At 42.9% G+C, this 24,122-nt stretch overlaps 1 protein-coding gene across 4 annotated transcripts in view; it reads right to left on the reverse strand.

The window, feature by feature from the left end:
• Nucleotides 1-24,122, reverse strand: part of patj (PATJ crumbs cell polarity complex component) — a 223,032-nt gene that overhangs the window by 132,734 nt on the left and 66,176 nt on the right. For all 4 annotated transcript variants that reach the window (XM_078168435.1, XM_033621590.2, XM_078168433.1 and 1 more), the window contains exons 19-22: nucleotides 18,731-18,943; nucleotides 18,580-18,642; nucleotides 9,187-9,522; nucleotides 4,594-4,711 (exon numbers count right to left, since the gene is read on the reverse strand). In XM_078168435.1, the coding sequence (XP_078024561.1) occupies nucleotides 4,594-4,711; nucleotides 9,187-9,522; nucleotides 18,580-18,642; nucleotides 18,731-18,943 (730 nt within the window). The remainder of the gene's footprint in view (nucleotides 1-4,593; nucleotides 4,712-9,186; nucleotides 9,523-18,579; nucleotides 18,643-18,730; nucleotides 18,944-24,122) is intronic.

Consider the following 24,122-nt stretch of genomic DNA (forward strand, 5'->3'; position numbering starts at 1 on the left):
CTGTAAACGTCCATGATGGAGGAGAAGCTCCTGGACCAACTGGTGGTACTCCCCATGATCCAGCCTCTTTTTTAGGGTCTCATGTACCCACACAGATCTCTGTTTATCTGTGTCCAACAAACTATCTGCTGACAGCCTCTCAAGTACCCTCTGCCTCAACATTTTAGGTACTACGTACTGAATACTGTCAGATAAATAACAATAAATAAATAGATTGATTACGTGGGCAGGTTGGTCTTGGGGCAGTATTTGGAGGTGCTGACCGCTTCACACTCAGCAGCAAACCGCCCCAGGTCATGCTGGAGGTCACACTGTGATGAAGCCAACAGAACCGCATCATCTGCAAAAAGCAGAGACACAATTCTGAGGTCCCCAAACCAGACTCCCTCCCCTCCTCTGCTGCACCTCGAGATCCTGTCCATGAATGTCACAAACAGAATCAGAGACAAGGGACAACCCTTGAGGAGGCCAGCACCCACTGAGAACTAGGGGTGGGAATCTTTGGGCACCTCACGATTTGATTACGATTACGATTCAGGGGCTACGATTCGATTATAAAACGATTATTGATGCATCTTTAATTTATGTATATTGATGCACTTTTTCACAACACACATTTCTTTTTGTCTCACTGAATAAGCATTCAACACTTGCAATTTTTAAAAACAGTGCATTTGTAATAAGAAAGAGTTGAATTCATTTCCATTATATTTTATTAAACATATAAATGGAAATGCTTGCAAACTGGAAAGTTACAACTTCGTTGTATGGAATCAAAGGTAACAACAGGTATCTTAAATCACAAGATAAAATCCACAGTTAGAGTAAAAAATTATTCGGTGGCGACAGACGTCCACGCATCACATGTAACTGCGTTCCTGCCTGCCTTCAACAGTGAGGCCATGACTTCTGTTTTGGTTTGATGGTAGAGTGTCGGTGAAATAGCGTCGGGATGGGATGGTGTATCTGGGCTCCAGTGTATGCAGCAGTGCTCGAGATCCCTGATTTTCCACGACAGAATAAGGACGCAAATCCTTGGCAATAAATGCCGCGATGGCCTTCGTAATTCGCTTGGCCTTTTCAGATGAAGGTGGCAGCTTTCTAATTGCTTCCTCGATTGTTCTCTGGTCGGTAGCGCCACTAGTTGCCTCAGCAACAACAGCCTGCCGTCTCCCTGACTCCTCCGTCAGGTGGAATCGAGTTACATGGCTTCTCATGTTTGTTGTGTTGCCAAAGTATTTTATTTTAGCACGACACAGCTTACATATAACGTGGCTCTTGTCCAGTTCGCTTCCGCCGTCAACGTTGTAGAAGCCGAAGTATTTCCACACATCTGCTTTTAAATTAGAAGAAGCTGTCCTCCTCTCACGGCGAGGTGGGTAGCGGTCAGCCATGTTTGTTTTCCTCTGTGCGCGTGTCGGCGTGTCTGCTCCAGGTGCGCATCCCAAAGTGTCCCGGAGATGACACGTACCGCGTGAATCAATTCAGATTCGTCCACGTCCGAATCGCGATGCATCTAAGAATCGGAAATTTCCCCCACCCCTAGTAAGAACGTGTTTGACTTCGTCCCAAGTATGTGGACACAGCTCTCACTTTGGGTAAACAAGGAGCAGATGGCTTGTAGCAGCGACCCCGGAAACCCGTATTCCTATATTACCCCCCACAAGAATCCCTGTGGGACGTGGATGTGAGCCTTCTCCAAGTCCACAAAGCACATGTAGACTGGATGGGCAAACTCCCATGACCCCTCCAGCAGCTCTGCACAGGTAAAGAACTGGTCTGGTCGGGATCAGCATTGCTCCTCCTGACTCCGAGGTTCAACAATCTAAGTTAACTTCCCCAGAGAGGCTGAGCAGTGTGATACCACAATAAATGGAGCACACCCTCCAGAAGGCACAGCTTCTGATTTCCTGGTCCGTCTACATCTCGACCCTCAACTATGCTCATCAGTTGTGGATAGTGACTGAAAGAATGAGACTGCTCCTCTGTGGCGTGTCTGGGCTCAGCCTTAGAGATAGGATGAGGGGCTCAGACATCCAGTTCAGGCATCAGATCAGGATCCTCCTGGGCGCCTCCTGTTAGAGGTGTTCTGGGCACGTCCCATTGGTAGGAGGCCCCGGGGCAGACCCAGAACACACTAAAGGGACCATATATATCTCATCTGGCCTGGGAACACCTCGGGATCCTCCAGGAGGAGCTGGAAAGCGTTGCTGGGGAGAGGGACGTCTGGGGTGTTTAGCTTGGCCTGCTGCCCCAGTGATCCGGCCTCGGATAAGCGGATAAAAATGGATGGATGGAAAATAAACTTAATTTATATGTCGCCTTTCATACAAGAAATGCAGCACGATGTGCTTTACAGTAAGGGCATTAAAACACTGAGTGTTTCATATGGAAAGAAAATGAAAATAAAACAGACAAACATGAAAACCTCAAACCTCTCACAAAAAAATCATGACATCGTAAAAAATCATAGATTTGTAAAACTATAACTCTTAAAGTCAATTAAAATTAAACAGTTTAGTCAGTTAAAAGAGTTGCAGCAGCGTGAAGTGTAAAAACAAACAGTTTCAGACTGTACGAGGACGTCAGAGTGAGTTAAAGTCTAAAGTGAACAGATGCGTTTTTAGCTTTCTGTTAAAAATACTTAGCGAGCAGCTTCTCTGATATCTGTAAGTAGTGTGTTCACAGCTTTGAGGCGTCACTGACGACGGCTGCGTCCCTGATCTTCTTCCAATAAACCAGCAGCAGATGATCGCAGTGCTCTTGAAGGCAGATATGTATAAACACATACAGTGCCCTCCAAAAGTATTGGAACAGTGAGTCCAATTCATTTACTTTTGTTGTAGACTGAAAATATTTGGGTTTGACATCAAAAGATGAATATGAGACAAGAGATCAACATTTCAGCTTTTATTTCCAGGTATTTACATCTGGATCTGATACACAACTTAGAAGATAGCATTATTTGTAATGGAACACAAAATTTTTAGGTGAGCAAAAGTATTGGAACATATAAACTTAAAATAGATTAAAGTGAATGAGACTTAATATTTAGTTGCAAATCCTTTGCTTTCAATAACTGCATCAAGCCTGTGACCCACTGACATCACCAAACTTTTGCATTCTTCTTTTGTGATGCTTTTCCAGGCTTTCACCGCAGCCTCTTTCAGCTGTTGTTTGTTTTGGGGGGTTACTCCCTTCGGTCTCCTCTTCAGCAGGTAAAATGCATGCTCTATTGGGTTTAAGTCTGGAGACTGACTTGGCCAGTCTAAAACCTTCCACTTCTTGCCCCTGATGAACTCCTTTGTTGTTTTGGCAGTGTGTTTTGGGTCGTTATCTTGCTGCATGATGAAGGATCTCCCAATCAGTTTGGTTGCATCTTTCTTTAAATTAGCAGACAGAATGTTTCTGTAGACTTCTGAGTTCATTTTGCTGCTGCCATCATGTGTTACATCATCAATGAAGATGAAAGAGCCCGTCCCAGAAGAAGCCATGCAAGCCCAAGCCATGACATTACCTCCACCGTGTTTCACAGATGAGCTTGTATGTTTGGGATCATGAGCAGATCCTTTCTTTCTCCAAACTTTCGCCTTTCCATCACTTTGGAAAAAGTTAATCTTTGTCTCATCAGTCCATAAAACTTTTTCCCAGAATTTTTGAGGCTCATCTCTGTACCTTTTGGCAAATTCCAGCCTGGCCTTCCTATTCTTCTTGCTAATGAGTGGTTTGCATCTTCTGGTGTAGCCTCTGTACTTTTGTTCATGAAGTCTTCTGTGAACAGTAGATTGTGATACCTTCACTCCTGCCCTCTGGAGGTTGTTGCTGATGTCACTAACAGTTGTTTTAGGGTCTTTCTTTACAGCTCTCACAATGTTTCTGTCATCAACTGCTGATGTTTTCCTTGGTCTACCTGTTCGACGTCTGTTGCTTAGTACACCAGTGGTTTCTTTCTTCTTCAGGACATTCCAAATGGTTGTACTGGCTATGGCCAATGTTTGTGCAATGGCTCTGATTGATTGTCCATCTTCTCTCAGATTCACAATTGCTTCTTTTTCACCCATAGACAGCTCTCTGGTTTTCATGTTGGTTCCACCTCTAAATGCAGTCTGCACAGGCAAAACCTATCGTACCCAATCTGACACTGAGCTCAGACATTCAGTGCTATTTATTGTTTGAATAATCAATGTAATTGGGAGACACCTGGGCAACAAAACACACCTGTCAGTCACATGTTCCAATACTTTTGCTCTCATGAAAAATGGGTGGGTTCAAACAAAAGGTGCTATCTTCTAAGTTGTGTATCAGATCCAGATGTAAATACCTGGAAATAAAAGCTGAAATGTTGATCTCTTGTCTCATATTCATCTTTTGATGTCAAACCCAAATATTTTCAGTCTTCAACAAAAATAAAGGAATTGGCCTCACTGTTCCAATACTTTTGGAGGGCACTGTATATACTATCATAACAGTTTTTGAAATGCGTTGTTCATTTGTGGACTTAAAAATCACACGAATCTTTAAATAATATCGCCCTCCCCCCGGTGCTCTCTGAGTTTAAAAGACAATAATAAAGATTCAGGTTCTGTTTCTCACCCAGAATCAGGTTTCCTAAAGACACGATGCTTTCACGGTCTGATCTCTGCAGGTCGTCGTCCTCCTCCTCCTTCTCTTCTCTCCCTCTGAGCTCCTCCTGCTTCTCTCTGCTCCGAGTCTGAGGGCAGAAATCAGTCAAACAATAACTAAAACTTCCTGAAAATGTCACATTAACCTGCACTAACAGAGGGTTTAAAGCTGCACGTCGAGGGTCGAGATGTGCATGAAAACACTGATGCACAAATACTGTAACTTTTAACATAAAGGCAAAGTAAGTCAAGTCAAATCATACACACCACGATTCATCTGGTTAAAAACAGCGTTGTTTTCACTCACTAATTAAATCACCACAAGAGGTGTGAAATAAAAACAATACAGCATAGTATCAAGAGATTTTGCATAGCAATGTTTCAACAGACGAACGGCAAGTATATCAAAACACGAATAAAACGTTTTGTAGTCTCTTAGAATAATAACATCAATTTTGTTTTTCAGTCCACTAGATAGATTTTGCTGCAATAAAAATAAAGTGTTACAAAACACCTGGAACATCAAAGAAAAACAAGAATTTGAATTAAATTCTGTAACTGAAGATAATTTATGGGAAGATCTTTGTGTCAACTGTCATAAAGGAACCAACGGTCAGTACAGCGAGAGTTTGATTGGAAAATAACAATCAGATATTTCAATGCTCCCCTCATCATTGTCATATATGAAAGAAACCTCAGAAGCATTGTGTTGATGAAATTGGGGATCACACGCACATGTTTTGGGACTGCCCAATGATTCAAGGGTTCTGGGGAAGCGTTAGAAAAGAAATTGACAAAATTATGGAGGTAGACCCAAAAAATATTTTTGTTAAGAGTTGTACCTAAAGACTGATAGAGCACAAGAAGATTGAAGATGATGACAGTGAACTGGAAAGACGCAGAATCACCAACTATAACCGAGTGGACACAGAGACTCCACACGATGGAATGAATGACGGCATGTCTGAAACTGAAAATGGACTCAAGTTACACGATATCTGGGGATCTCATGGAATAGAATGGGTTGTTGTCATTTATTTATCTGCAGTCCCTTCACCAGCTGTACAAAGACATCCTAGAAAAATCAAAAACAACAATAAAATAGATTGTACTATGATGGAATATCACTCAACATACCATCGCTGTGTTCCTCCGTCACTGAACCTGCTCCGTTGGAAATCCAACTCCCCTTTGTAATTCTTAGTTTCATGTTTATTTAACTACATTTTTAAAAATGTATTATTTATTCAATTATTTTTTTCCATTATTATAGACTTAAGAATATTGTTGACCTCGGTTTTACTTTGCTTTTAAACCTGTAATTTTTGGGGGGTCCTATGGCGAGGAAAGTTCTGTTACTTGAAAAAAAAATTAATAAATAAAAAGATTAAAAAAAAGAGAGAAAGAAATTAAAGTGAAATGAATAGTTTGAAAACTTTTTTTTTTAAGATGAAACAGATGTTGACAAAGTTTGTTTTAGGGACATAATCAGCTGTTAGAAATGGTGATAAATAGCAGTATTGCAAAACATTTAAAATCCAAATAATATTGACTTAAGTATCGTGATGATATCACATGGTGGGGCCTCTGTTTATAACCACCCCTAACCTCAACTGCCTCGTTTTTCGAATGCCGTTTATTTATTGTCACTGAAACAATGAAACTGAAACGTTTCCTGCAAATGTTTCAAATTAAGATTCAGCCAGGAAAAGTTCCTGAGCTCCTGAGAAAATTGTTAACCATTGTTAACCACTGTTCAACATCTATATGCTCCCTCTTGCTCAGATTATGGAATATCATAACATCTCCTACCATACTTATGCAGATGACACACAACTTTACATAACAGTGTCACCAGATGACTACAGTCCCCTACATCTGCTAAATAAGTGCATTGACGAAATCAATACGTGGATGTGCCAGAATTTTCTACAACTAAACACAGACAAAACTGAGATGGTTGTTTTTGGCCCCAAAGAACAAAGATCAATAGTCAGTGCTCAGCTTGACGCCATGACACTAAAACCTACAAATCAAGCCAGAAATCTTGGTGTAGTTCTGGACTCAGACCTAAATTTCAATAGTCACATTAAGACAATGACTAAGTCAGCCTACTGCCACCTCAAAAACATAGCAAGAATAAAAGAATTTCTGTCTAAACAAGATACAGAAAAACTTGTTCATGCTTTCATTTTCAGCAGGCTGGACTATTGTAACGGTGTCTTCACAGGCCTGAGTAAAAAATCAATCAGACAACTGCAGCTCGTCCAGAACGCTGCTGCCAGAGTCCTCACCAACACCAAGAGAGTGGAGCACATCACACCAGTGCTTAAGTCACTGCACTGGCTTCCTGTGTGTCAAAGGATAGACTTTAAAATCTTGTTACTTAAGCACTAAATGGTCTCGGGCCTAAATACATCTCTGATATACTTGTACGTTATGAAGCATCCAGACCCCTCAGATCATCTGGAACAGGTTTACTCAGTGTTCCCAGGATCAAAACCAAACAAGGTGAAGCAGCCTTTAGTTTCTATGCTCCCCGCCTGTGGAACAAACTTCCAGAATATCTGAGGTCGGCTGAAACTGTCAACTCATTTAAATCAGGGCTTAAAACATTACTATTTACTGCAGCTTACCAGTGAACTAGATATGTAACTTATTGTTAGGATAATCTGTAGCTATTGTTTTTATATATGTCTGCTGTTGCTTTATGTTTGCTTTTTAAATGCATTTTCTGCACTGTTTTAACTTTTTATTGTCCTGCTTTTAGCTTTTGTTTTTAATGATCTGTTGTTCCTTTAATGTTTTATTTTAATGTATTTCTCTTGTAAAGCACATTGAATTGTCTTGTGTATGAATGGTGCTATATAAATAACATTGCCTTGCCTTGCCTTGTAAAATCATGATAGACCCATATACAGAAAACCAGAGCAAAGAGAAAACAAAAACAGTTTAAATCAGTGGTTTCCATCTGGTGCAGCCGCGGGGTCCAGATCCTCAGTCACAGTTTAATATATTCAGCGTCACACCTGCAGTCGGCCATGTTGCTGAGGTAGTTTGCTGTCTCTGTCAAGTAGCTGCCCGTTAGTCACTCACTCTACAGCAGGAAACAGCACTCCAGAATAAAGGTGTGTTTTTTACAAACTTGACACGTTCGCAAGTCACTTACGGTCCATTCAAATTGGACCCGTGACCCACCAGTTGGGAACCACTGGATTAAATAATACAAAATGCACAAATTAGATCCAAATATTAAAGGTCCAGATGTAGGCTTTGTAAACGTACAGTAGAAAGTAAAGGAAAAGTAAAAACAAAGAGTGTGTAAGTAACAGGATTCAATGTCGTCTATTAGTGAGGATTACAGATTACAGATTACAGATTACAACCACCTGAAACTTCTCCTGGTCAGAATTCCTTCAGTGTTGATTGTTGAGGAGCTGAAATATCCTCAGAGGTCTCTTCCTCTCAGAAACAAACACGATGTGTACATACAAAAACTCTGTGTACGCCTTTTCCCCACACATACACTGGTGTTTATAAATGTGGCAAGTCACGCATTCTTCAGACGAGGTGGATGCATGGTTTTAGCTGAGAAAGCTGCAGGTGAGATGAAGGGAGCAGATTAAATATAATCTGAGAGATGGATGGGTTGTTTGTTAATTTCACTGGGTCTCATTCATAAAGTGTCAGTAAATCTGTGAGATCTGCACATAAAAACCTTGTTACTAAAAATCTACAACGGATTCATGAACGCAGGGTTTCTACATCGGTTTATGGTGAACTGTGGAAATGAGGCTCGTGCACATGCACCCAGCGTACACACGGCTTTACGAATCTGACAAAAACAAAGCATGTGCACATTTCTGCCGTTGTGTGAACACACATGTGTAGCCATGAATCCACACTTTATGCATCTGGCGCCGGGTTATTTAAGCCGATATTAACACCGAATAAAGCAGTTTCATGTTAAAATAATCTGTTTTTCTGATGCTCACATTGCGCAGGAGCTGTTAACTACAGTGGCCGACATGAACACATGAATGTCTCAGTCTAGAGTCAGTGTTTGGTTTGTCCCTTCTGATCTACCGTAGAAACATGGCGGTGCAACATGGTGATCTCTGTTGACGAGGACCTGCTCCCTGTGTGGATATAAACATCTCAATCTGAGGGAACGAAAACACAACACTTATGATTTTCATCTGATTATATCATACTCAATTTCTGACACTCGACCCCGACACTAAACTCTACACACTGGAGCTTTACAGAAAACAACTGCAAGTATATAAAGGTTTGAGATCTTGACATGAAAACAGCGTCCTGCAGTGTCGCTGGTTCGACTCCATTGAGACGTCTTTGTTTCCCTGTCATTCCTCCTCCTCTGACCTCCTGTGTTTCCTGTCTACATCTCCACAGGCGTCTCTTAGAAAAGACACGTTGATCTCAGTTTGTTTACACTTCATCTGCAGCTTCAAATATCAAACAGAAGAATCAGAAATAAAGTTCTGTCTCTAACAAACGGCCCGGCTCTCTCTGCAGGTAAGACATCGCTCCACACCCTCACCTCCTCTGCTCCTCTGGTCCGGCCCATGGAGCTGAGCTTCCACTCCTCCCACGACGGGGGAGGTCTCCTCGGAAGGGAGCCCACACCCTCCTCCACTTTCTCTGGCATCTTCACCTCCTCCTTCTCCTCCTCTGCCTTCTCTTCCTCCATCTCCACCTCCAGCTCCAGCTCCTCGTCCACGGCCATCTCCCTGCCCTCCTCCACAGGCAGGAGGTCAGAGGTCAGAGAGGAGGAGGTATATCGAGGTAGACCTCCGTCCAGGATCAGCTCTGGCTCCTCCTCTTCCTCCTCTTCTTGACGGAAGTGTTCAGGCAGGACGGAGCTGTCATAGAAACCCTGAAACACAAACGTGATAAAATTTATTAAATCACGTTTTAAATAACTCAACCTCAAAATCAAGTTTCGGCAGTTTGTTCACTTCCTGATGGAACTGGAAAACACAGTTAATACCAGTCATTTAATATGATGAGAGCTCGTGTGTTTTTCACTGGAAACTAAAATGATTTGCAAATCATTTCATTCTGGTTTTATTTACTTTTTTGGAATTGGGGTTGTACATTTCTAAAATCTAAAGTATGAGACAAATAAGCAAGGCAGCTTTATCTGTACGGCACATTTCATACAGCAGAGAAACTCTACGTGGTTTACAGACCAATAACATTCAAAACATAATAAAAGGACACAGATTTACAATAAAAGAGTAAAGAGATAAAAGGAAAAAAAACATTATGATTTACAATTTAAAAAATCACTATTAAAATGAGCAAAAGTTAAAAAAGATGATTTTAAATGGAGTTTAAAAATAAGTTTGCAGTCGGGGCTGTCTGACGTCATGTGGCAGGTTGTTCCAGGTTTGTGCTGCGTGAAAACAAAACGCTGCTTCGCCACGTTTAGTTGTGACTCTTGGGACGGTCAGTCGGCTGGCCTCAGGGTCTGAACTGCTACTGTACAGACATAAATTTGGGTGCTGAGCCAGAGAGTGATTTATACACAAGCAGGGGATTTTAAAATCAATTCTCTGAGTGACAGGTAACCAGTGTAAGGATTTTAGAACTGAGGTAATGTGGTCATAGCTCCTGGTTTCTGTCAGGACCTGAGCAGCAGCATCCTGAACGAGCTGAAGTTGCTGAACAGCTCGTTTTGAATATGAAGCAGAAAGATCAACTCCAGGACTCAGGCTGGTGTTTCCACAGTCCATAGATACAATATATTGTGTTTAGTAAGGACACACAGCAACATGTCAAACATCGAGCCTGCGTGCAGGAGAGGCTCTTCTCTTCTTTTTACAAATACTTTAAATTAAATCTGAGACTCACTTTGATACGCAGCCAGAGAGATTTAACTGGGGAAAAGCCAAAAAGATGAAAACAAATCCATACTGTGACTCATCCAGACGGCTCCATCAGTACGCTGCATGTTGGTTTTTATGTTTTTTGGACAAGCTGGCTGTGAGGTAACTGAGAGGACTCGGCAGGCTGTAGGACCCAGGAGCTTCAAGCTGTCATCTCCTCAGTGAAGAAACTGAAAAACCGCAGCTGACACTAAATCTAAAACTTGACTTACTTTGAACATTAGCCTTCATCTCTGAACACATAAAGGTTTTCTCCAACTCCCCAAAGAGCCTTCCTCAGCAGATACTGAGGGGATATCCTGTTCTTAACATTACGATGCAGACATTAGCCCGCGCCGGGAAATATTAATGACAACACTTAGGCTAATTTCCATCGACGAGGCCTCATCGTCAAGGACTCTGTTCCTCTTCTTTTAATTTGGGCCTGGGAAGCCGGCCCATCAGGGCCATATAATGGAGGTGAGGAGCAGACGGCGGCAGCAGCAGAGAGCTCATAACGCTAACAGGATGTTCTGCAGACTGATGTGTATTGGCTGTGACTGCCTGGCCTCATATTCATAAGATTTAAAGACGTTGTCATTTAATATCTCTGCCATTAGACGATGAGGACAGTTGGGATGACGAGTCGCTCGCTCTCTCTGCAGAGTCTCAGCGTGCTGCTTCATGTTGGGATCTGGACTCACTGCAGTGGCATCTACGGTCCAATCAATTAAAATGTTGATCAGTGATAAGTGGTGATAAAGATGTTTCAGACTCGATCTCCACCTGCTGATCTGGATCAGGAGAAACTTATGATTGGACCAGTTAGATCACATCTGGAGGTGTAAATGACATCTGAACTACAGCTGAGACTAAAGGCCTTTGCACGCCAAGTTAGAGCTCTGTGAGAGCCCTGCACAGTTTCTGTCCAAGCCCGACCCCGGCCTGAAACATTTCGGCAGTTTTGGGCCTGAGCACGATTAAAATCTAAATTTCTTCTGCAAAAAACCTAACATATCTTTTAATCTAAAAGATTTCTAACATGCTAAGGACCGACATGTTTCCTCGCACCACTTCTCCTTCTTCTCTTCCTTCTTTTATTTCAGTGGTCTGGCGTCTGGTGCTCGACAGGTTCGGCGGAGCGGGCTGCGCCCCTTGGTGCATCTGGTCCATGGCGATGTGGCGCACAGATGATGATCACCGCTGTTTGTTGCATATTACACACATCTCTCCCACTGCTGGAGACACAGGAGGAAATACAGCCAACCAGTGTTCATTCTGTTGACGAAAGCTATGACAAAAAATTTTCGTCAACCGCCTTTTTTTCAATGACAAAAACGAGACGATGACGAGCTAAAAACAGATCTTGATTATAAAAGCTATGACAGAATTTATGTTTCATTTTTGTTGACGAGACGTGATGTAAATGTTGGTGGTGGACTGTCGGACACTGACAGCTTGTAATGATCTTCAGATGCCTGATGAGCGACAGGTTGGCAAACTCCAGTAAATAGTCTGCACCAGGATGTTTGGGTTGGTGCGAGTTGTGAGCTGTAACTCAGCAGTAAATAATCAGCCGTGTGTGTCTGACTGTGGATGGTGGAGCTGCTGAATGGATTTGTGGAGTTTGTTAGTTGCAGCGGTGGCTGTTAGCAGCTAGCTCCGCTCGCAGCCTTCACAGCTTCACCCCGCAGGACTCCACTCAGTCCGGACTGGAGAAGGTTTGTGGGTTGATGGCGTTTGACAGGCAGGTAGGAGGCTCAGTTATCTGTGAGTGTAGCTGTGCTGGGAAGCACAGAGGAAACACTGATTTGTGACATGAGACATCTTTATTCAGTGTTTAAAATCAGCAGGCCTGTTTGTTTCTGCTTCTTTTATAAATGTCTACAACTGGTCATTTATGAAAAACGTGTTCAACGATTCATCCTTTTAATGTTGTTCAGTTTCTGTCACAGTTTAAACTGAGAACCAATTACTGATGATGTGTTGATTTTTATTTTTCAGACCTGTGTGTTTGTCAGGAGCCTTCCAGAAACGTGCATAAGACTTTACATGTCGACATAAATCAGGTGAGCTGAGTCAACCCCACGTCCTCGTCTGTTCAGCTGAAATCAGAAACCTGTCCAGAGTGTGTAACAATCAATAAAGTGAACAGTAAAAGAGTTGAAGTGAGCTCAGTAACAGACGTTTCTTTTACAACAGCAGAGTAAAAGTTGATGGTTGGTGTCACTGTGTTGTGTGACAGCTCTCTGCTGTTTGCTGACTGTAAAGCTTGTTGTCTTTTCTCTTGTTATTCACGTCTGAATGGGTGTGACCTGTGACTCGCTGCAGCTCTTTATCTGCACAGAGAAGATCAGAATAATGTGATCGCAGCCTGTAACTACAGCAGCAGCACTCTTCTACATATGACCTCTAAAAGTTAACGAGGTGTGGATGTGTAACGGGGGTCTCTCTCTGGTCAGCGGGGCTGGCGTGACAGAGAACGATCCGGCGGTGAAGTGACAGCGCCGACCCGGCTGTCTTTATGGAAACCCATCAGAGACCTGTGGGCTGTGAAAAACCCTCTTCAGCCAAATGGGCTGCATATAAAACAGGAAATAAAATGGCAGCAGCGCAGAGGACGGCTGCAGATACTGCAGGAGGACAGAGAGTGACACAGTAGAGTGCAGCAGGAGACAACAGAAGTCAGCAGGAGACAATAGAATGCAGCAGGAGACAATAGAAGACAGCAGGAGACAGTAGAATGCAGCAGGAGACAATAGAAGACAGCAGGAGACAGTAGAATGCAGCAGGAGACAATAGAAGACAGCAGGAGACAGTAGAGTGCAGCAGGAGACAACAGAAGACAGCAGGAGACAGTAGAGTGCAGCAGGAGACAATAGAAGACAGCAGGAGACAGTAGAGTGCAGCAGGAGACAATAGAAGACAGCAGGAGACAGTAGAGTGCAGCAGGAGACAATAGAAGACAGCAGGAGACAGTAGAGTGCAATAAGAGACAGCAGAAGACTTTCATCTTTTTTTATACAAAGATGTGGAACATAAACTTTGTTTTGCATAAATCCAGAGTTCCTACAGCGTCAGGTTCAGATTTAAGACTTTTAAACACGTTTTAATTTCACTCAATTTACACAATTTAAGACCAACTTTACACAGCTGAAGGAAAAAAACAAAAACACGGACCGCCATAGTTACGAGGCTCACTGTAACACAGACGAACACATCTGGAACTGTTGGAAGTTTGTTTGTTGATTTTTTGTTTCTCTCTCTGCAGGTGGGGTTCCACTGCCTCGATCATCAGTGTGTCGCGCTTAAAATCTTTTAGCATAAAATACGCCCAGCCTTGAAAACGTACTGGTCACGCCATATTGAGAAATCTTACTTAAAAAGTCCATTTTCATTGAATATGCACTTCCTGTGTCGTCGGGGTACGGTGACAGCTAGCTGACAATAATGTGAGAGGCACTGTGTAAATTATTTTCAAAAAAAAAAAAAAAAAAAAGATGTGAGCCATTACTTTTTAAAAAGATGAATTTAAGGTGTTTTAATACCAGTTAAGGCCTTATTTTTAGATAAATGAAATCAGTGCCTTTGAAGGATCCACAGAAACCCTGAATTCATGCTGCACAAAAAATGTTATGTTGCACTCATTTACTGTGTTGTCTTGTGTACATAAGATAACGCGTGCCCTCAAGATATTCATATAAAACACATAATAACTCACGAGATAATAACGTGCACACCCAAATTAACACCACACACATTATCATCCTGCACTCTCAGCTTGTTCAGATCTGTATCTTCGAGATAAGGATCTTAATAACTGGAGAGAACACGATGAGACTGCTGTACTGAGTAATAAAGACAGAAATGCAAAAATGTAATCACAAAAATAATTCCAGGAGTCCTGTTTGAGATTAATAATCTCTCTCAGAACAAACAGCCGTGTTGATATCCTCAACATGTTCTGAGGGATTCTAATAACAAAAATCTGTTGACTGAAACCACGTTTGTTGCAGATTTCTGGACGCAGAAGCAAAAACTCATCATATTCTTTTTTACATTTCCACATTTCACAGCTGCTCGCTTTTCCAAAAACACACCAATGATTCCACTTTCACAGTAACGCCGTGACCATAAACTACAGAGAGGTTTTATTTACATGTGAATATTCTGATATCAGAGAGCAGAGCTGCGGAGGACCTCCTGTCCTCAACAGTACTGCAGGAGTATTTCCTGTGAGTACTGCAGTACTGGGTGTACCGACGCTGGAGGACCAAAGTGTCCTCAGAGTACCCCCCAACCCCCCAGCCCCCCAGCCCACCCCCCCGACTCACTTAAGAGAGAGATGCTGCTGGTTGAGCTGATAGAGCACTTTATACCATCCAGCCATCCCGCTGAGTCAGCAGCCTCACAGAGACAGAGAGGAGGGAGAGGAGAGATTAAGGAGAGAGGGAGAGGGTGAAGGAAGGTGAAAGAGAGGAGGAGATGAAAGAGGAGAGATGAGAGAGGAAAGAGGTAAAGGAGGAGGTGAAGGAGGAGAGACGACAGAGGTGAGGTGAAACAAAAGGAGAGAAAAAAGACGGAAAGACAAAGTGACTTCCTCAAGAGAAGTGCGTTCATCGCAACTGCCGACGATACGCTGATTTATCCCCAACACAAACATCCTGTTTCAGTCCCGTCTGTCCGTCCACTCGTCTCTCTGTATGTCCATCCGTCCGTGAGCAGGATATCACAAAAAGATTTCTGGAAAGTTCAGCCTTGAGTCAAAGAAGAAGAACTGGTGCAGAGAGCTGCACCGTGTCTCCATTTATAAGGCAACTAAAGGCCTGTGTCCGCATGGCGTCTGTTTTTTTTCTCAGCGCTGGCTTCTTTTTTTAAACTGTTGCCAACAAGGACAGAGTACGAAGGGGGATCAGGGCCGTGATTAAGACAAAAAGAATTTAGACTTAGAGAATAAAGTCCAAATATTACGAGTTTAAAGTTGTAATTTTAGGAGAAAAACAGTCACAGGTTAAAACCGCAAAGTCGGTCACACGGTATAAAAAGCCACAACGTGTGTACAGACAGCGTTTGCGGGGACAGTAATATACGTATCAGCAATGCTAAAGTAATATAACCTGTTACCTACAAGATGTCAGATGATATTATTACATTTACAATGTCACGTAACACGTTACCACCCGGAAACTATTCAGTGTTTTCACTTTTTATTTATCTACACCGCTCCACTTCAGCCAGTGTGCCGCCAGGAAAAGTATCCCCTGAAGGTTGTTGTGTCATATACAGACTGCGTTATAGAATGGTGCTGCCAGTGATCAGCACATCTGGGTGCTACTGTGAGTTATCATCTTCAGTGTGTTCACATTCATAAAGACTACCTTCTGCTTCTGCGTCCTGAGGCTGCCTGAAAGCAGCGGGGATCAGGAGCTGACGCCGACACACAGTCCTGTTCTTAAACGTAACTCTCTCTGTGGTGCTGCTGGAGCTGACCGACACACCTGGAACTGGCAGTAAGGTCTTCAGCTCTGGTGTTTAAATCTGATGATGTGACTGATTCACATGTTTGGTGTGTTAACCTCAACATTTGTCTCTTGTGTCTCATATGATCGGCAAAAAATATTGATCCCTATCTCATGACTGATCAGACTTTGATCCTCTGCCTGCCCGTCTACTGGCTACTGGTTACTATCGGCTATTTATCGAGGGTCCAAAGGACAGAGGGATGTTGTGTGCTGTAAAGCCTCTGAGGTAAATTGTGATTTGTGATATTGAGTTTTATACATAAAATTGATTGACTGATTTAATTGTTCTAATTGGTTTTTTTTCTCCTAAAATCACAAGTTTAATCTCGTAATACATTCTATGCAGAACATGATGAGGTCACAGTGACCTTTGACCTTCAACCACAAAATTCAAGTTAGTTTATTCTTCAGTCCCAGTGAATGTTCATGCTAAATTTATTAGAAATTACCTTAAGGTGTTTTTGAGATATGTTCATGAGAAAGAGACAGATGCAAGGTCACACTGAGCCTGGTCTTTGATCACCGAAATCCGATCAATTTATTGTTGGATCCAAATGAACGTTTGTGCCGAATTTGAAGAACTTCTGTCACAAAAATGAGACAGACAAGGTCACAGTCATCTTGACCTTTGATCACCAAAATCTAATCAGTTGATCATTGAGTCTACGTGAATGTTTGTGCCAAATTTGAAGAAATTCCCTCAAGCTGCCATCACTTCATCATTTTACTCTGTTTTATCCTATCTCACAACATTTGTGTGAACTTTTATCATAATTAGCATATGAACTGAAGAATTTGTCTCATCAGGTTTTCTTCCATCAGTTTTTTGTGTCGTCTTGTTCCACAGCAGAGACATAAATCCAGTCTGAACTCCATTCCTGTCACGATCCACATATTTATTTACATCTGCTTATTTCTCTATTTATTTTTCTTGATAGTGAAATGTCTTGGCAGCGCTGTTCCTCTGATATCTGCACCAATAAAACAAACTGAGGTGAAATGAGTTAAGAGGGCCGAGATAAAGAACGAGAGAGGAGAGATTTAACTGCTGAAGATGAGGAGAGACGGAGGGAAGAGGGTGGGAGGAGGAGGAGGAGAAGGGAGTGAATGATGTGGAAGAGCAGAAAATCTTAATGGTCCAATTAGTCTGGAGTGACTTGATTAACATCTCAGAGAGAGAGAGAGAGAGAGAGAGAGAGAGAGAGAGAGAGATTACCAGTCTCTGGTGTCAGATATGAACTTCTTAAAGCCCAAAATCACAGCAGAGTTACAGCAGACGACACCGTCCTTCCTTAACCCTTCGATTCAGACGAGGACAAACTGAGCTGGTTTTGATGAAGAGTTTAACAGGCAGCAGAAAGCCCTAAAAATACCTAGTAAGTGGAAATTTATTTGAGACCATTTCGTATTTCAATTGTACTTTATTGCTCTAAGTATTTAGGCTTGCAAACACATGAACATAACCTCGGTGTCCCGCAGGGCTCAGTGCTGGCACCTATGCTGTTCAACATCTATCTACGACCTACCTGCAACGCAATCAAGGAAGTACGGCTACGGCTACCCATCCTGGGAAGCAGTAAAAGGGGGCCTCTCTGAAAACATGAACATCCTGTCTTCATACCTGAAGAAATGGCGCCTCAAGCTCAGTATTGACAAGACCGTAACATCACTGTTCCACGTCAACAACAAAGAGGCAACCCACGAACCAAACATCATGATAGATAGCGTCAGGCTACAGACAGAACACTGTCATTTAAATAACAACTGGTCAGCGTCAAGGCAAAGACAACCACCCATGCTGCACTGATACGCCATCTAGCTGCTACCACATGGGTAGTTGGAGCCGCGCCTCGTTTTCAAACTGTATGGTTTGACTAAAATGAACAATGACAGCAATATAGTCCACGATGAGCAGCGCTAAAATCAACCTGCGTAGTTGTCCCTCCATTGTGACATTAGAAAGTGTCACATTTATCTTGACCAGACTCTGATCAAACGGTAAAAGCAGACAGTGCTGATCAAATACAAACGAAGATTCTGTTACTGTGCTGCCTATTTCTCGCCTTAAATATTTTTAATTGTTTCTTACCAACCAGCTGTCATTTGTCTTTCGGACAAGCGACTCCCATTACATCACTGACAGGCCGGAGTGTTTATTGGTCTGGTGCGGCGCAGTGCGTTATTGAGCAAAATAAAATGCCACAGTCCTCCTTTAAACTGACGCCCCATAACAGACCAAAGGACAGGAGGATTACCAAACATCCTGAACGCTGACGCTGCCGAGACTTCTGACAGACGACACCTCTGATGTTGCTGACGATCACCTCCACTACGTCCCACGTCCCTTTATTTGCACCATATTTAACATATTTTCTTCACTACATTTCATATTTCATTTTGCACAGAAAATCTAATGCTTGCTGTTTATGTTTTTTCAGTTGTAAATACGCATTTTAAATTTGTATTTTAAGCACATTACTGGAGAAGCAACTAACCATTTCACTGCACAATGTAGAGACGTGTATTGTGTTGCTGTGTTACCTTTGCTACAGGTAGCTCTGTGTTGTTGAGACACACCTGGCTGCTCCTCTCGACTCCCTCCACCTGCACAAACACATCAGACTCTCAGCCACACACGAAGCTGCAGCTGCAGAAACATTAATTCATCAAAAACCACGAGGCGCAGACGTACCACCACCAGAGGCTTGCGGATGCCCAGGCGGACTGTGCCGGGTGGGGCAGACTTCAGGACCTCCACAGCCTGGCCCAGCGTGAGCAGGTCCAACTGGGTCTGGTTGACTGACACCAGCTGGTCTCCGGGAAGCAAACCGCCGTGACGCTCTGCTGAACCGCCAGGAACCAGAGAACGGATCACCATCACGCAGCGACCGGGATCCAGAGGGTCCTGGAGAGAGATGGTTAAGGTTAAATAACAGTGTCACATTACAGTCAGAGCTAAAGACTAGAGACAGACGTCATTGAAAAACAACAACCACATCAGACTGAAGCATCTTAAGTTCTTCAGATAAGGACTTTATTTAAGGTATTATTTTTCCTTAGTTAAGGAAAGAAAGCTGATCATCTCTAACGGACTTCTTAGGTAAGAAAAAAACAAAACTGTTTAATACACTGGAGCTTATTTACATTATCAATATCCCACAGCTGCAAAGTCGATGAAACACCAACCGAAGGCTTTTTATAGTGTTTCACAGAAATGATTCTGAAACGCTAAAAATGGCTCATAATGTCTGAAAGTCAAAGGAAAACAACTCCAAACTGGACTGTGGAAAAATACTCACACACAAAGAGAAAAAAACATGTTTAACTAAAATCACCGCCCCATGGTTGTATGACTCCGCCCACCAGTCCACCCTGTGGTTGTATGACTCCGCCCACCAGTCCACCCTGTGGTTGTATGACTCCGCCCACCAGTCCACCCTGTGGTTGTATGACTCCTCCCACCAGTCCAGTGTCTCTGACAGTCTCCATCCATGTCAGTGAAAACATGGATGCTTCACACACAGAAGATCTATACAATCAGCACAGTTTCAAGATTAGAGTCACCAATTCAGTATCTGACAAAATGTCTCCTCTTCTGTTCCTGAGATATGACGTTAAAACATGATGATGTCACAGTCAAGCTGACCTTTGACCTTTTGACCTTCATTATTTTATCCTGTTAGACATTTGTGTCAAGTTTGGTCAGAATTATTTTATGAATTCCTGAGTTATGGACAAAAACATGCTTTGTGGGGCCACAATGACCTTTGACCTTTCCCTAAAGGCCTTCTTGAGATATTGAGTTCATGAGAATGAGAGGAACACAAGGTCACAGTGACCTTGACCTTTGACCACCAAAGACTAATAAGTTCATCCTTGAGTTCAAGTGGATGTTTGTGCTATATTTCAAACATTCCCTCCAGGAGTTCTTACGATACAGTGTTCACGAGAATGTGATGGACAAGGTCACAGTGACCTTGAACTATGACCTCCGACCACCAAATTCAAATCAGTTTATCTTTCACTCAAAGTGAATGTTTGTGCCAAATAATACCTTTCCTCAAGGTGTTACTGAGATGTTGTGTTCACAAGAATGAGACAGATGCAAGGTCACAGTGACCTTGACTCCCAAAATTTAACCAGGTCATCCTTGAGGCCAGAGAACGTTTGTGCCAAGTTGGAAGAAAGTCCCTCGAGGCGCTCTCGAGATATCGCGTTCAGGACAATGAGATGTACAGATGGATGGTCATAGCTATCACCAGCCTGGAGGTGTAAAAATAGATGTTATCAATTATTTTGAGATTTTACATTTTAAAGACTTTTAAAGGATCCACAGGAACCCTGCTTCAGGAAATATCCTCAGGACTGGACTTACAATTCTTTTTGGAACTCACCGCCTGAAGACTTTGAGAGTCAGTGTGTCTATTAGTATCATTATCATTATTATTATCATTATTATTATGGTTAATTTCTAAACCCTTCACCTCAGGATTATACATTTCTCTGTCACGTCCTGACAGTGGATATGTCTAACAGATGAAAAAGTCAAGAGAAGGAAAGATTAGCTGCGATCAGATGCAGTCTAACTGTAAATTGTGGTTGTGTACTTATTCATTACATTTTGATGTCTGAAAACACAACAAAACAAAGTATTTAATTTAATCAGCATAACTTGTACTCACACCTGCACTGCCGGCTGTAACTGCTGCACATGATCATACTGCTCATACTCTACATATCTTACTCTAAATATGCTCATATGCCTTGCTGTTTATTACATGTATTATTATTTACTTCATTCTATTTGCCATCTATATTTATTTTGTATGTCATTCTGCACTTTACTGCTTGTTGCACTCCTGGTTAGACACATTTTGTTGTGTCAGTGTCTTTAATCTGTGCAATAATGTTGTGTAAATCAAATAATATATATATTTATATTTTGGCAAAGTCTTATTTAAAACAAATCTTTGAACAGATCTTTCGTGCCCACTTTAAGAACCACTGAGCTAAAGACCTGTGAGCGTCTGACTGTTGGTCGGCTGGACATTTGAACAGCGTCCACCTGCAGCCTTTCAGGAGAGAAACTGGACCAAAACATCGGCACTTCCACCTGATGTCAGACTCAAAAGTCCCCCAGCTGACGAGCTGTGAAGAACAGGAAGCTCCCCGTCCTGCTCTGACCCCGGAGAGACGTTCAGAGAGAGGAGGACAGCGATCACCCAAACGTTCAGACTGAGTCTCAGCAGAGAGACAGACAGGAAGCAGAGCAGCAGAGAGACAGGCAGGGGGAGACAGAGACCAGAGAAATGAGAGAAAATCCCTCCATACAAACACAACAACAACAACACAAACACACAGACCGCAGGTCAACGGAGGAAACAAGCTTCACTTCATTAATATCAGACTTTACAGAAACCAACAGTGAGGAGGTCAAAGGTCACAGCACGCTGATGAGAGAGGGAAAATCAGAGATGTGGAGGTGACCTGGACGAGGACAGACGCTGCAGAGATGACCGCATTTTAGAAACAAATGTTATGGACTGTCTGCAGTGACACTGGAGATATTTAGAGCTTCGTGACTTTAACAGAACTTTAAATGTTCCAACTGCTGAAATCAGCGCTCACTCAGCAGCAGGAGGTCAATGCCAACATTTACATCAGCTCACATTTAAAGCGACAACATGATCGTCTGTTTTCCAGACAGCTCTCAGCAGCTATAGTAACATCTGACATCACAACAGGCTCCAGTTTCATGTCGGGGATCATCTGAAACAGGGCGTTTCTAGGACCTGAGGACATTGGGGGCTTAGCCCGGACCTCTGAAGGAACAAGTCTGATGCTTTTGTGATGCACTCTGGTATCTTATTTACCTTTAAAATTAAAGACTCTGACGTCAGAGGCCTAAAAGGTGTGGAAATAAGTTCCAGACAGATCACCGAGGTCTTCCGCTGCTTTAGATTGAAACGTTCCTCAGTCTTTCCTAATGTATTATCACTGAGCTTCACAGATTAGAAACATCACTGAACCGGTTAAAAACGACCCTAATTCTACTTTTTTTGGAAAAAGAAAAGAAAAGGATGTGAGCCCGCTCTTTTCGACCATGCCTCTCACAAATAATGCAATGTCACCACAGGAAATAAAAGATCATTTTATTGTTAGAAATACTCTTAAAACACTGAAACAAGTATGTCAGCATTCTGGGATGATGGACGATGGATGTTGGTTTTGAAGCATAGAAAGATGCTGCTCTACATCCAGAGGGAAACTTTATACTCTTACTCAACAACCTGTGTTTGTCTGCTTCAGTTACTTTGAAAACGTAGATTAATAATACAAAATATAATCAAATAATAAATGATGATGTATTATATTATTAATTATAAATGAAACTACCCTGCAGGATATAAGGCATTTAAGATGAAGAAGAAATACTTTATTAATCCTCGAGGGGAAATGTTTTCAGTCTGTTGTCACACACACACATACACGCATTAAATGGAGAGACGTCGAATGAAGGGGCTGCCCATGGATGGGTGTTTGCTCAGGGGCACCTCAGGAGGCAAACTTGCACCTCTCCAGGCACAGTCCATACTTCATATTTGGTCCGGACAGTGACTAGAGCTGAGCTGGAAGGCAAAGCTTTCAATTTCCTGGTCCATCTCCGTCCCAACCCTCACCTATGGTCATGAGCTCTGGGTAGACATCTGGAGGGTCGGAGTAGAGCCGCTGCTCCTTCACATTTTAAGGGGTCAGTTGAGGTGGTTCAACATCTGATCAGGATCCTCCTGGGTGCCTCCTGTTAGAGGTGTTTTGGGCACGTCCCACTGGTAGGAGGCCCCGGGGCAGACCCAGAACACACTGGAGGGATTATACATCTCATCTGGCCTGGGAACACCTCAGGGTCCTCCAGGAGGAGCTGGAAAGCGTCGCTGAGGAGAGGGACGTCTGGGGTGCTTTGCTCAGCCTGGTGCTCCTGCGACCAGTGAAATTAAAGTAAATCAAAGCTTTGTTTCCACTGAGGGAAATGGTTTAGTCACCAGGACGTGCAGGAGGTGCATGTCAGGCTACGGCTCTAAACGGTGTTGGTGGAGAACTTGTGAGTGAGGGGGCGGAGCTGTGCAGAGTGACAGAGGAGAGATGAACACTGGTATGTGTCATATAACGCAGCTTGACCCTATATCAATATAAACGTGTTAAATTTATATCTTCATTGAAATCATATCGATATATGGTACTTGGTCGTTACACCACCGGGCCTGAACTGACATACTGTTGATAAACTTAAAGTCAAAGTTTCCTCAGTGCTGACGTCAGAAGAAAACCAAACATCCAGCAATGACAAAACGTTTGTGACGCTGTAAATGTGTCGGCAGCAGTGACGCAGGAAGTCCTCACATCCTGTACTGAAGGAAAAGTACTAATACCACACTGTGAAAACAGCTAAAGATGACCAATTACAGTTTGATAATGTGACAATAACCAAAGCTGAAGATCTGATTTGACTAAAATATTAGTTTCACTACTATGTACCTGAATATTCCTCATCTGAGTGTGTGAACAGACTCTGCTGGTGAACTCTGTCTCTGAGTCAGAGGTCTGGACACTGAGGCGTTTCCCTCCTCCTCTCTTCTTCTGCAGCTTCAAGTTCTCTTTCTTTGTTTTTTCCTCTTTCATGAAGCCATCACTGCTGATAAATGGATTTAACCAGTCAAGTTCGGACACTGAACATTCATGGATAGCTACGTTCACACACGGCTCTATCCATGTTACAACGGAGGGTCCTCGTCAGCCCCCAGCAGTAAACAGGAGGGCCAGGAGGTGAGCCTACTGTCGTCCTACTGTCGACATCAGATGGAAGTGAAACTAAGAAGACACTGCTGAATCTGGAGAAAGATTTCTGAGTGCACACCGTGGGCCCACCACCCACAGGGATAGAAATCGGGGTCTGGTGCATTGTGTGCCAGGCGGCAGGCCAGGGGCAGGGCCCCTGGCATGCCGATCCCTGGCGTCATTGACTGGCTTTTGGTACGTGGAATGTCACCTCTCTGGTGGGGAAGGAGCCTGAGCTGGTGCGGGAGGTG

Source organism: Epinephelus lanceolatus, chromosome 6, assembly GCF_041903045.1.
Source record: "Epinephelus lanceolatus isolate andai-2023 chromosome 6, ASM4190304v1, whole genome shotgun sequence".
In the NCBI taxonomy this organism is placed as follows: domain Eukaryota; kingdom Metazoa; phylum Chordata; class Actinopteri; order Perciformes; family Serranidae; genus Epinephelus; species Epinephelus lanceolatus.